The sequence below is a fragment of the Sciurus carolinensis genome, chromosome 8 (genome assembly GCF_902686445.1).
Source record: "Sciurus carolinensis chromosome 8, mSciCar1.2, whole genome shotgun sequence".
NCBI classification, from domain to species: domain Eukaryota; kingdom Metazoa; phylum Chordata; class Mammalia; order Rodentia; family Sciuridae; genus Sciurus; species Sciurus carolinensis.
In genome coordinates, this window is record NC_062220.1 from 102,188,272 (window position 1) to 102,202,038 (window position 13,767).

Genomic DNA, 13,767 nt, shown 5'->3' on the forward strand with positions numbered 1-13,767 from the left:
GGGGTCTTGGGCATTGTTGGTCAGGAAGAAGCACAGGTGGGTTGGCCACTTGCATGGTGGAGTCAGGGAAGGAAGAAAGAGTAGAACATGCCTGGGGTTTCAGATTTCCACTTCCCTCAATCCTTCCAAACTGTGGAGCACTTTGAGGGTATATATAGGGGTGTGGGTTCAATTTAGAGGAGCCACCTAATGCCATGGAAAAATACCCAGATGGTTTCCTGCTTGAACCTAATAGACTCCTACTCCTTCAAGTCCCATCCAATGCAACTTCTAGGTGACTATTCAGTCTCCCGGGAACCCCTCTTGGCCCCCCAGTACGAAGGGCTGCAGCTGCCTATTTCACAGTATATTTGGCATCACCATGTCCTTGGTATAAAGCTGCTGGAAAAGTAAGGGTCTGTCTGGGCACATTATGGCCTTCAGCAAGCCTGCAGGTGAGAGTGAAAGTGCAGAAGGGTCAGGAGGCCAGTATCTGATATATCACATGGTCGTTAGGCTGAGAAGCTGGCAGGGATGAGGTGACCCACAGAAGAGGCCAGCAGCACAGTGCTGGGGCTCTGCCAGGACCACACAGGAACAGGGTGCCAGGCTCACACATGTGCCTCCTTGGGATGTGCATGTTGGGGCCACAGATCTGAGTGGACAGGGCTTCTGGGGACCGCTATGAGGACCCAGAAGGGATGAGGGTAGCTGCTGTCCCTCAGAGATAGATGAAAAGTCAGGAAGAAATCTCAGTCATTTATAGATTCTGGTTCCCTAGGCTCATACATTTGGAATGCCTTTTAAAATATTAAACTGACTGGCTACCAACATTATTGACAAATAATTCACTCACAGGTTTTATTGAGCATCACCTGTGTGTGGGGCTTTGGTGAGCCTGCTAAAGTGGTCAGGAGCCAAAACAGAGCTGGAAAAATAGCAGCCCTTGCTCAACAGAACATCACATGACAGTGGAAATAAATCCACCACACTGACACACCCTGAGCACAAGGCTGGTCACACCACCAGTGCGACTCCAAGTCAGACTCAGACGCAGGTAGGATGAAATGACAATGTGGCAAATGGTTGAGAAAAGGAGGAACGGTGACCACAACACCCAGGAGGGGGGAGGAGGTGAGGCACCCAGGAAACTTCAAGGTCCATGAGGTTCATGTTCCTTCTTTCACAAGAACCCTCAAGCACATTTTAAAACTGTGTCCCCACCAGTGCCAACAACCAAACATCAAGGACCATGGAAGCTTCCTGAGTTCTGGCATAGCACATACAGCAAGCACTCCGTAAATGTTCATTTTAACATTACTGTCATTATTGCAGTGGGCTTGGAAGACCTGAGCTTGGCCTGGTGTTCCTTTATATTTCTGTTCAGGGGCTGCACTGGGTAGCTGCCGGGCCCAAAATTCAGTGAGCCCCTGGACACCTGAAGCTTCCTTAATTCTGAAACAGAGGTGGAGGCACAGCCACACACTCAGGAGCTTGAGGACAGAAGGCATGCTGATGAAGGAAGCGAAGCCCCCAAGACACAGCTAGGTAAAGGGACACAAGGACTAACCCCTCTGCATGATCATTTGGTGGCTACAGGAGCCAGGGCTTCCACAAATGTCCTAAAATTGGGAGCAGGGTCCCAGGACTCAGTGCTGCCCAGCTCAGGTTGCAGGCCTGAGACAAAGTCAAGATACTCTGGGCATCACCTCTCCAAGCTGTGTGCTCTGGCTGACACCTGTTCAGGAAGCCCACTGCTGGTGCTCCTCTTAGATTGACAGAGACCTCAGAGTGGCCAGCAGCTCATCCATCCTTTTACATAGGATGTAGGGGTAGGTGGGCAGTCCTCATCCTGTCAGTCTTCCTAGGCCAGGCCAACCCTGCCATCTATATCTCACAGAAGAGAGCACCCCACCACCCACAGGACCTCATCCATGACTCGGCAACCACTTGATGCACGAGCTACTCCCTGCTCCCCTCACTTGTCATCCCTGTGCCTGGGGCTCAGTCTAGCAGCATCCCCATGATGGCAGTGGGTCTATCCACACTGATTCATACCTGCCAGAGACAGATGGTCAGTGGACAGCAGAGAGATGCTCCCCATCTTGTATCCTGGACACAACAGTCATCCCAAGGTCTGTGTACTCACAAGCTCCAGGACACTGGCCAGGCCACTTGACAGCCAGTGGTTCCCTGCCCTCTGCTCTTGGCAACATCTGTCCCTAGTATCCCAACCAGCATTGTTTCTACCCACAACACACTCAGACAACCTCCAAATCTCATCAAAGATGACCTTCAGAGTGTGTGGCCCTCAGCTCCCCCACTGCCCCCCAGGCCACTCTCATCTATCCTGCTCCAGGTCCCTGGGTTATCTGAAGCATCTTCCTGCATGGGAAATGGGAGGACCCTTCAGAGTCCCTGCTGTGCCTGGGCTGCTCACAGCCTAAATCCCAGAACACCTATTCTAGAAGCTCCATTGGGTAAAACACCCAGTTTCTGATATGCTGGCAAACATGTACAGTCCTACACACACATGCACATGTACATACCACTCCATGCAGCCACACTAACGCACATATGAACACACAGGCATGTGTACACACATGTGTAGGCACACATTTGCTTCTGCACACACACCTAAGCCTGCTTTGCATCACAGAGTTCTTCTCCATGGTGCCCTTGATAAGCAGAGAGTGTTCTAGCCTCGGGGATGTTGCCTGGAAACCCGTAACTCAGGAACTGGCACCACACTGACCGCGGGATCACCCTGAGAATCACAGGTTCCTGACAAGCTCTCTGTCTTGACAAAGAAAAACCAAGCTCACAGCCCCAGACACCCCACCTCAAGCCAGGCCCAAGAGAGGCCAGCAGAGAGCCCACTGATGGCTGGTGGTCCACATCTTGCCCATGCAGAATCACAAGAGAGAGTTCACCCAGGCCCCTACCCCAAAAGCACTCCCCCTGGTCCCAGCTAACCAAAATTTATGTCCAGATGCTCATCAGGGCTGTTGGCAGTGTCCCAGAGGGAACGGGTAACATGGTGTTGCCATCTCACTAAGGTAGCTACCCATTGCAATCCCATTCCCACTGCCCTGCCATGTTGGGGACTCTACTCAGCATCCTACCTGGAGTCCACACACTCCCTACTCGGATCTGTGCCCCATCACCACGGAACTTGCTATAGACTGACTTCTGGTTTTGTTTGCTGCAGCCTGCCTGCAAACACCCCCACGAGGGCAAAGATCTGTCTGCTCCATCACCCGTGTGTCTTGGGAGGCTCTTGATACACCAGGGTTGCCCAGGCCAGCACCAAGCAAAACCCTTCCTCCCACACCTGCAGTCCTCAGAGCTCTCCCCAGGGCAGGTGGCTGCACTGCTCCCCCTGCTCTGAAGACTCAGTTTAAAAACTGCCTGTCATTTGCCAAGTTGGCCACAGTGCCAGGACTTTACCACAGGGTGGACACTGACTGCAGCCCTGTCCATCACCCAAGGCCTGGAGTCACTGGCTTCTCCTTAGCCACAGTTCCTGGGAAAAAGACACTACCTAGCACCATAGTGCCTGGCCACCGTAAGTATCTATCCCTCCAGCTCTGGGGACAGAAATCAAATAGACTTGGGAAGGGGAGGCCATGTGGGGGCTCCAGGGCCACCCAAACCAAAGAGTGAAGGTGCATCCTGAATCTGAGGATGAGGACTCCCCCACACCCTTCAGCCAGGGACACTTTAAGGCCTTGATATTCCTGCATGCCATTCCCCTGACACAGAGCCTCCACTTCATGAACTCTGAAGCCTGCTCCATCCATGTGTGCAGCTGCTGGCCAGGCCAGGCCGAACAGGGGCCAAACCTAGGAGGGACCCACTGCCTTGTTCATAGCCCTTCCAAGCCCCAGCCCAACCCAACCATGGCCGCACTGACACCCCTGGACCCTACCTCTGGCTGACAGCTTCTTGGTGTTGATGATCTTGGCTGCATATTCATGGCCGGTGCAGAGCTTGACACAGCGTCGAACCACAGAGAAAGCCCCCCTGAGGAGGAGAATACAGGGCAAGAGACAGAGACAGAGACAGACAGGGAGAAAGAGAGAGCTGATTAATCTCCCATAAACACTCAGCATCCAGCCAGTAGCCGGGCCTTGGTCAGACATCCAGTGATGGGAGGAAGCCTGGGCCCTTACCAGACCACTAGGTACCAACTGAACACGGTCCAGCCCCCAGGACAGCTCCTGCCAGACAACACCCCGTCAAGGCTGCAGGGAAGAGGAGGGTCCACCACGACATTGGGAAGGAGGCTGTCCAGGCTCCATTCAACTCCTGTGTGATCCCAGGGTCCCACATCCTCATGAATCAGCTGAACTGATGGTCCCCCAGGGCCTTCCATGTCATACCCTCACGTGTTCCATACCAAGTCCACGAGAACTAGTGGTTCTTTGCAAAGGAAGACCAGGATGTCAGCTACCAAGAGCAGATATACTGGGATTTGGTACAGACACAGACTCGTAAGGTTTGAGAGAGAGGGAGAAGCAGCAAATCACTAAACTGCAAAGCAAGCGGAGAGAGTCCCCTGGGATAGTCCATGGTCCCTGTGTCACAGCACAGGCTGTGGAAGCCCAGAGTGGGGGCCACAGGGACATTCACACACCAACAGCCTGGAGATGTCACACTGAAGAATCAGAGCTTGGGAATGTGAGTTAAAATGATGGAGCATATCAAAAGAAGCCTTTGACACTGCCCACAAAATTGACCCACAGAAGAATTTCTACTTCCAGAGACCTGGAGCCCAGCAAGGGAGGAAGCTCAGAGCCAGGCTGAGCCCCACTGCTATGACCCCTGACCTCTGTCTCTGTACCCCCAAAGTGCCCCGCCTCCCCACTCAAAGCAATCTCGCTCCCTCCTTGGGCTAGGCATCCTGAGAAATCTGAATGTCTAAACTGAGGTTCCATGACAAGAAAGAAGTCGCTTAAGCAGCACTTTTTTTTTTTTTTTTTGCTACAATCTTTATAACAATGAAAATAATTACACTATGTCTCACCGAATACATTCATAATCACTCAGGTCCTTCTGATCAGTGACTACCCAGGCAGCCCAGCTACATCTTCACCTTTTAAAGTTGACCTGCAAATGGGGACAAGGGTTACCTCAGAAAGGGTTGGGAGGTGGGGGAGGCTGCTCACTCTACAGCCTCTTGTTCCATTTGATTTTTTCACTTATGTGTATCAGTTACATTCTCGAAATAGTCCTTCTTAAGAAAAATGTAAAGAAAGGATTATTGTTTTTGACCCATGACACTGTCCTGGGAGGCACTGGAGATGGGAGAGGCCATGAGTTTCATGCCTAGTCTGATTTCAATTCTTATCCATCACTTCTGGTTGCACAGGGTGACGAAGCTCTCAGAGTCTCAGTTTCTTCATCTGTATACTTATCTGTATAATAGAGCAGAAAGGCCTCTTGGGGCTGCTGGGTGGCTGTTGCCCACACCAACCTCTTCAATGCTCACCCTCACATTCCCTTCTTGTTCAGCAAGACCTGAGAGCATCTGTTATAGGCCCTGAGCTTCCCCCTGATCTTTGCCCCACTCAGTGCCTAAGAGGGCATGGTGCCAGCAGTACTGGCTCTGAGGACACCCCACAAAAGCTCAGTACCAGGTCCTAAAGGGAGCAGTAAGTCCAGGCTTCCCTGTGCCAGGGATGCAACCTCATATGAGGGCTGACCCTCAGTGGGAAGTTTGCATAGCTAGACATTCATCTCTGAGGAACAGATAGATGATGCTGGACACTGTCCAAATGGGGAAGCCTGTCCCTGGAGCAGGAAGGAGGTCCACACTCATCTTCCTTTCAGTAGAGCCTGCCCCCAGCTGCTGTGCAAACCTGGGTAACAACATAAGCAAAAATCCCTGCGAGTCACAACTCTTCTGCAGCACAAAAGTGGACACCCATGAAATGACCAAAATCTGCAGCAGACAGATGGTTTAGGGTACTTGCTCAGGTGGCCCCTGGTACCCCACTGAGGTCAGATGCCCCCTTTTCAGCTCTGTAGAAGGCTCTGGAGCTGCCCCTGCACTGTTAGCCTGGGTCTGGGACAGTCATCTATCAGGGAAGGTGAGCAGGGATAGTTGCAGTTGCCAAAGTGAAGGAGAAAGGCATGCTGGGGACCAGGAGGCATCTAGGGTGGGGGTACCAGCTGTACAGCCATGTGACAGGGAAGGCAGCAGGCAGAACACCTGCTATTCAGCAGATGCTCAACAGGAAGGGCCAGAGGAGAAGAAACCCTTCTTCTTGGCCACAAGTCAACAGGGTGTGATGGAGAATGCCCAAAGAAAGGAAGGACAGGTCCCCATTCCAGTGACTCAGCCCCAGAGGGAGAAGGTGGCTACCAGGTGGTGAGGACAGGAAGGTTCAGCCCCCAGGATGGCTGCTGTTCCCTATGTCCAGCTCCTCAGCCCCACCTCTTCCATCTCTGAAAAGGGCTCTCCTCTCCCCTTTGTGTCCATCTGCCTTCCCCTCCAGTCTACCACAGGCACTAGGCCAGTAGGTGTAGATCCTCCTGTCCCCACTTCTCATTTCCCAGTGGCTCTCTATCATCTATCATAAATAAATCCTCCTGGAAGTAGCCATAAACACATTCAGCATGTGCCACGTAGGACCACAAATGGGAATACTGACATCTTAGATATCTCCACAGCAGGGAGGCCAATGCCATCACCATCCTTTCTTGGGACTCACAGCAACTGTCCACCAAAATTTATATCATGGAAAGGGAACGTGAAAACTCTTGGTTTGTACTGTAAGCCTGTCCCTGCCACCAGAGTGTCCCTGCCACCTCTACATCCTTCAAGACCCAATTCTGACAGCGTGGTCTTCTCTGATTATTACCTTTCACATGGGTCTCAGGTCAGTTTCTCCACTTTATTATAATTATTCATTTCTACTCCCTCCCCACTGTGGCTCTATGGCAGAGCCTATGTCCTGCCCACCCTGATCCTGGACTTAGGCATGGTGTCACGTGTTGATACAGAAATGAGAACTGACCAAAAGCAGCATGCACACACAGGCTGGAGCACAGAGTGCAGCTGCTAGGCCTCAGCTTTGTCCAGCCCAGTGGTACAGTGGCCGCTAAAAAGCCAGGGATAGGGAATAGACTGGGCTAGTCTGTGGAGAGAGGGCAGGAAGAAGGGGCCCCCCAGAGTGGCCAGTAGGAGGGAGACTCCTACAGCCCCCCAGCAGGAGGTGGACCCCACTAGAGTAGTGCAGCAGGAAAGGAACCCCTATAGTGGTCCAACAGGAGGGGCCCCCACCAAGGCTTCTCCTCTGGGTAGAGGAGCATCTTTGGGACTTAGACAACAAGGGCGAGGGTCAGACCCTGAGTGAACAGAGCTCCGGGATAGGTTTGAAGCCCCTCTGCTCATCCAGAACCACACGTGGGCAGGACAGGTAGTGGCCACACCTGTCCTTGGATAGTGCTGTAGGTATGCAGACTGTCACACACCCATCCTGGGGCAAGGCCTGTTTGTGGCAGAGGAGGCAGAAGTGGCATCAGGGCAGGAAAAAAGTCCAAAATCAGGTAGGCTAGAGGGTCTCCCTGTCAATATTCCTGCTAGAGAATGTCTGTGAACTGCATCTGAACATCAAGGTCACTTGTGAGATGCCTGGTGCAGGACACCTGCCACTGAACTTACTAGGAAGTGATTTGAATAACTCGTTCAGATCATGAGGCCCCTGAGTACCAAGTGCATTATGGGGTTTTTAAAATCAAATAAAGCTAATTAAAACAAGAAAATACTCTTTGAGTCCTTCCCTTGCTGAAGGCTCAAAACACTTTCTCATTTGCAGTGGGATCAACAGTACCAGGGAAACGGGCCCTGGGAGAGAAGAATTAATTCTGCGTAGAAATGGAGCCCTGGAACTGCGCAGCCCATTTCCGTGAGCTGCCTGGGGGCTGCGGGCACTTGCTACCTGCTTCATTGCTGGGGGTGCAACCTCTTCTCCCAAGAAAAGGCCCTCAGTCAGGAGAAGTGCTACGTCTTTATAGCTGGCCATTCTGGACAGGACTACATGAGTGGATAGTGAAGAAGGGTCAGGGAATGGACACGATCACAGGACCCCATCTGCACCTATCTTCTCCTAGGGTCCCATTGGCTCCTCCCACCTTATGATAGACAGCTCATCCCAGCTACTGTCCTCAGTCCTACTGCTCCTCAGAGGTAGAATACAGTCCCCAGTTTTCCAGTAGCCCTGACTCTGAGCTGCCTCAAATCAGAAACTACCAAGAATCTGCCACCTGCTGCTCTCTGTGGCTCCCACGGGCCCCCTCGGAGCTCCCTGACATGGCTTTGTGGCCCTCTCTGCCCTCCAGCAGACCTTGCTAGCCACACTGCAGCCTTGTCCTGCCATCCAGGCTCCCCACCCCCTTGCTCTACTGCCTTGTCATACCCACACCTTCCCAAGGTGAACTGGAGGGGGATGTCCTTGAGCAGCATGGCCGTTGCTGGGCTGAAGTAGAGGAGACAGGAAGCTTCTGAATCTCACCTGTTACCACAGCAGAGGCTGCAAAACAGCCTCTCACGGACCCTCCCATGCCCAACTTTCTGGTGAAGACAGGGTTACCCTGATTGTCAGCTCCTGGAGTGCTGGTTAAGACACCATAATGACACCCTCTGTCCCTGATGGCCATGTGGACCCTGCTCAGGTGCCCTCCCCAGCTGCATCAGGGGCTGGGGAGCTTTCTGTCAGTGAGGGAGATAATGCCGCTTCTTCCAGTCCTAGACGATGTTGGGATAAAATGAGGCGATCCATGGAGAAGCCACAGGCACTGCCTGGCACCCAGAGGGCAATGGCAACACAATTCTGCTCGCACGGTGGTGCGGACAGGAGACCAGGCTCTGTGATCCCCACATCAGGCTTCAGAATTCCTGCAAAGCAGTACTCAGGAAAGTTGAATCAAAGGGTACTCTCAGCTGCCCCCTCACTACTTGGATTCTATCTCCCTGGTGGAAATTTCAGAGTGGCAGCCGCTTCTCTTCCCTGCTCCCCTCTGGGTTTCCCCCAGCCTCAGGTCCACACCACCTGGCTTCCTCCCTGTGCACTCTGGGCTTTCCTGCCTCCATTTAGGCCTCTGCTGGCCTGTCCAGGGCTGTCACCAGCTTCCTGCCAGGGCAGCTAACTATTTGCGTAACTGAACCTGACAACCGGACTTCGACCCTCTCCCACAAACGCCTTTGGTTGCTTGACAACGCAGTGAGGTGCATGATCCCAGAGGTCAACCACAGCAACAGCCCAGGGACAAGTCTGGGACCTTGTCTGTTTACAGAAAGGCTACTGAAGATTCCAGGGGTTCTTACATTTTGGAGCTGAAAGATGGCCAAGAACCTCGCATAAAAGGAAAGAGCCAACCCTTGTTGACCTATTTTGTAAATGAACATTTCCCATTTGGATTTTCTTATAAGGACTCAAGAGGTCAGGGCTGTTCCCCCAAGAAGAAACACACCTCTCCCTAAACCGTGGCAGATCTTTTATGGCAGATTTTATTTTATTTTTTTATCTTTTATTTATTTTTTGAGGGAGGGGGAATAGGCTGAGCGGACAACAGTTTTATTTCCTGCTGTAAATTACTAAATAGCTGTTTTGAAACTAGCCTCAGGCCTTCCAGGTCCAATCTCCCAGCCTGGTCAGCCCCAAATGGGCTCTGTCAACAGGGACTGGGGCCAGAGCCAGCCCAGCAGGTGCAGGTCCATGACCACACAGAGGGCCTGCACTTCTTAAAAAAAAAAAAAAAAAAAAAAAAATCAAGTTGCTATTTAATTGTGCTCTGGTTTTAAAGGAAAATTTTCTTACCTTTGATTATTTGATTATAATGAGCTCTGTGAGGCAAAGGAAGTAATATCTTACTTATTTTATTTGAGATGGGGTCTCAGTGTATTGGCTTTCTGCGTGTGTGTGTGTGTGTGTGTGTGTGTGTGTGTGTTTTGGTTGTAGGTGGACACAGTACCTTTATTTTATTTTTATGTGGTGCTGAGGATTGAACCCAGGGCCTCACACGTGCTAGGTGAGTGCTCTACCCCTGAGCAACAACCCCAGTCCCTATATTGGCTTTGATCTCCTGGGCCAACAGGATCTCCCTGTCTCAACCTCCCACATAGCTAGGATGATGGGAGTGCACAGTGGTGCCGGTCCTTTTATATTTTAGTATTGACCTCATCAATTTGGTGGAAATAATCACTTCTATATAAAGTAGAGTATTGAAATTACTGTGGGGTTGCTTTTCTTTATATATTTCTCTACTTACAGCATCTACAATGGAGTACACAAGATCGTTAAAGAATATGTTGAAGTCACTGTCAAATCACTAACCTGAAACGCTGTTGGTGGAGCTGCTCTGATATTATTTGTGCAGGTTTGCAGCTCTTACACCATGGGGAGGTGTCTTTACACATTTAGGAGCAGCTTGTCTCTACTTTTCTGTTTTCCCCCTTCGTTATTTCCCCATGCCTTTAGCAAATCTCTAACAGATGATCAGACCTCTGTGCACTGCTCCACCCTGTGGAGTTCCTCTGGATGCCCTGCAGTATTTATGCCTCACAGCCCCCTGGCCTGGTGTTGAGCACATGATGAAAACATTTCACATGAGTGTGTGTCACACCGGGCAGGAGTTGGAGGCTCCCAGGGCAGGAGTGATATCCCACAGGGAGGCAGACACTGCCCATCATCCACCCACAGGATGGTGAAGGGCATGCCCAGTGCCCACACATCCTGGGTTCTGAAAACTGGTCTTGAGGTAGCCCTTGTGGAGATGAGTGAGTATTAAATTCCATTGTGAGCACCTGAACTCCCTGTGGTCTCAGCCAGTACCCAACCACTGCTTTATCATGGATTCCAATTTTGGTTTTGCTTTTTATGTTCAACATCACATATGCAATTCCCATGTTTCCATAGAGACCCCTTCCTCATCTTGGTAGTGGAGAACATTCCTTCCAGTTAATGCTTCTGAGACTGCCAGGCACTTGCCATGCTTCTAATTTGCTGTCTCATAAACCGTCTGCCATGAGCAGTTCAGTAGTTTCTGTAGAATTCATTTCCAGAGGTACATGTGCTGGGTGATTTTACAACAATTTGCGACACCAGTAATAGAAAGTCATTCTCTCCACTGCGCCATGCTCCAACCCTAGCCTTTTAGAGGTCAGCTCATATAGCCCTGCAAAGGTTCTCCAAAGCTCTCTCCTTCTCTGGGCCAGGGTTCCTCTGTTTCTTGGCATACAAGATGCATCACCCTGTCTCTGCCTTCATGATCACATGGTGTCCACTGTGTCTCTCTGAGTAAAAATTTTCCCTTTTTATAACCAAACTAATCTCCACTATAACCTCTTCCTAACCTGACTAATATACATCTGCAACTACCAAATTTCCAAAGATCACCTTCTGAGGTACTAGGGGTTAGGGTTTCAACGTATGAGTTTAGGAGGGACACAATTCAGCCATAACACATGCTGACCCTCAATTCTGCATTGTGGAATCTGTCACTGAGTGCAGTAGGAAAATATTCCCCCAATTATATTCCCCAAATACTTGCTCCTTTGGATGTTAACAGATGTCAGGTACAAAAGGGGTTTTGTAAGCAAAGAAAAAAGGGAAGTAGCAGATGAAGTAGTGTATCCTTCCTTCCTTTTTCACTGCAGGACTTCTCAGGACCTTTAGTATGGTCACTGGTACTAAGTCTCAAGGGAGGGAATGAGAGATGCAACTTTTCCCTAACCTATCTGACCACAGAAATCTTTATCTACAAAAGGTTCCAGAGGACTGAACATTCTTAATATTGAACACCAACCCCTTTCTGAAGCCCCCGTGTGACCCACAGAAACCCACAACAAAAGCGTCTGAGGATGAGCATGTCAGTGAAATGCCATCCATTGTCCACCTAAGGACACACCAAACTCGAACCCCCATCCAGTGCATGCAGCCCTTCCCACACAGGTGCAGAAGCCACACACTTCAGTGTCCCAGACCCTCCGGGTCTCACATCCTGTTCTACATTCTTACCTCCCCACGCTAAGTGGCCCATCATTTGGATGAACCAAGAAAATGCATTTGGAGACCACTATTTTCTTTACATTTCTGACAATGTTTTGAATGAAGCAAAGGCTGTTTCCTGTATGCCTGATGAGGCTCATTTGTAAATGGTCACACACAGGAATCCTTTCACATTCACCCTGAGTGAAGGGGCCATCTCTTCTACACAACCATGTAGTGGTGTCTGCAGGGTTTTCTCTCCTACACCCACAATTCTACACAAGATATGGGAAGAAGGGGCTGGGGAGATAGCTCAGTCGGTAGAGTGCTTGCCTTGTAAGCACAAGGCCCTGGGTTCGATCCCCAGCACCCAAAAAAAAAAAAAAAAAAAAAAGATATGGGAAGAGTATGATGTTGACCTGTTTCCAGGACCCTGTGTTAGATTTCAACTTCACAGGTCCCAATCCTCACAACGCCTGGATCACCACCTCTCCCTGACACAACAGGACTGTCTGGCCATCCTAGAGAACTCAACCCAACAAAGAGAAAGGAACAAGAAGGTGGGCAGGAGCAGGGCTGAGCCGGTCTGATGGGTTCCTGAGGGCTCTGTGATCTTTTTGCCCAGCACCCCACATGCCCAGGTCCTTCTCTGAGCAATATAACCCCCAGTCTCTGCCTCTCTTTGTGAGTCCTCCCCACAAAGCCCTTAACCCCATGGGCCCATACAGAAGGCTTCTGTTTGCTTCTCACAGTGGCGACAGGAGGGATAGGGAGAAGGGTAGGGACCAGGACACAGGCATCCTCAGCTGCTGCCAATGTGATGGACTGCTGAGAGAGGCATGCATGGACAGCAAGAGGGCTATGAAATGAATCACTGGTCACAGACTGCTCCCTCCTCTGTCCCAGTGGCAAGCCCAGGACATCCACTCAGGAACAGATAGAATCCTAGGGTACAGGTGCATGATTGATTAGCAATGTCTGCCCTGAGTACTGGAAGGGCACTGTGGGCTATGAATCATGCAATATCTATTCCTGGTCCTGAAAGATTCACAAGTCAATAGACTGTCTTCCAGTCCTCACAACCTGTGTAAGTAAGTCCCACCTACTAACCCTCTGCTCCTCCCTCCTCTCGGACAACCCAGGTGATCTGGAAATCTGCCCTTGACTTTGGCAACTGGCACTTCATCAATGAGGTACCTACCAGGGAGCAGCCTCAGTATAGACAAGTCTGAGGGTTAAACTCCCAGGTGCCCAGCCTTAGAGGGGTGCACCCATGTTTTTGTTGAGTTTTGCCTACAAGAGCCCTACAGGTTTTCACAGTGAAGAACAGAGGACTCCCCAGGACTTCAGGCAGAAAGAAAGAAAAAAATAATAATTTTAAAGTGCACTGAGCATTCTGTTCTTCTGCTGAAAGCCTCAGGTGAAACTGGTTAATGAGAGTCAAGGGAAACATCCACCTCAAACCTCTTCTTGACATCCTGCATCACAGATGTGAAGGGAGAGACTGAGAAGCAGGTATGAAGGTCATGGCCTACTAGCACAGGATCACTAAAATATTGAGACCTGACCACAGAACTATAGAATGCTTCCTCTTCCACCACTTCTCTAAGGTCCTATTTATCAAATTCCTTTTACCAAGTACACATCATGTCCAGCTTCCAACAAAAATCTAGAAGGCATACACAAAGACAAAGAACACAGTTCAAAGACAAAGACAAGCACCAGAACCACATTCAGATAGAGCAGGCATGTTGGAACTATCAGACTGGGAATTTGAAACAACTTCACTTAA

At 50.4% G+C, this 13,767-nt stretch overlaps 1 protein-coding gene across 13 annotated transcripts in view; it reads right to left on the minus strand.

Moving 5' to 3' along the window:
- The window catches only part of Camk2b (calcium/calmodulin dependent protein kinase II beta), a 97,449-nt gene that overhangs the window by 54,816 nt on the left and 28,866 nt on the right, over window positions 1-13,767 (minus strand). For all 13 annotated transcript variants that reach the window (XM_047561113.1, XM_047561117.1, XM_047561119.1 and 10 more), the window contains exon 2: window positions 3,911-4,005. In XM_047561113.1, coding sequence (XP_047417069.1) covers window positions 3,911-3,958 — 48 coding nt within the window. In that variant the 5' untranslated portion in view covers window positions 3,959-4,005. The remainder of the gene's footprint in view (window positions 1-3,910; window positions 4,006-13,767) is intronic.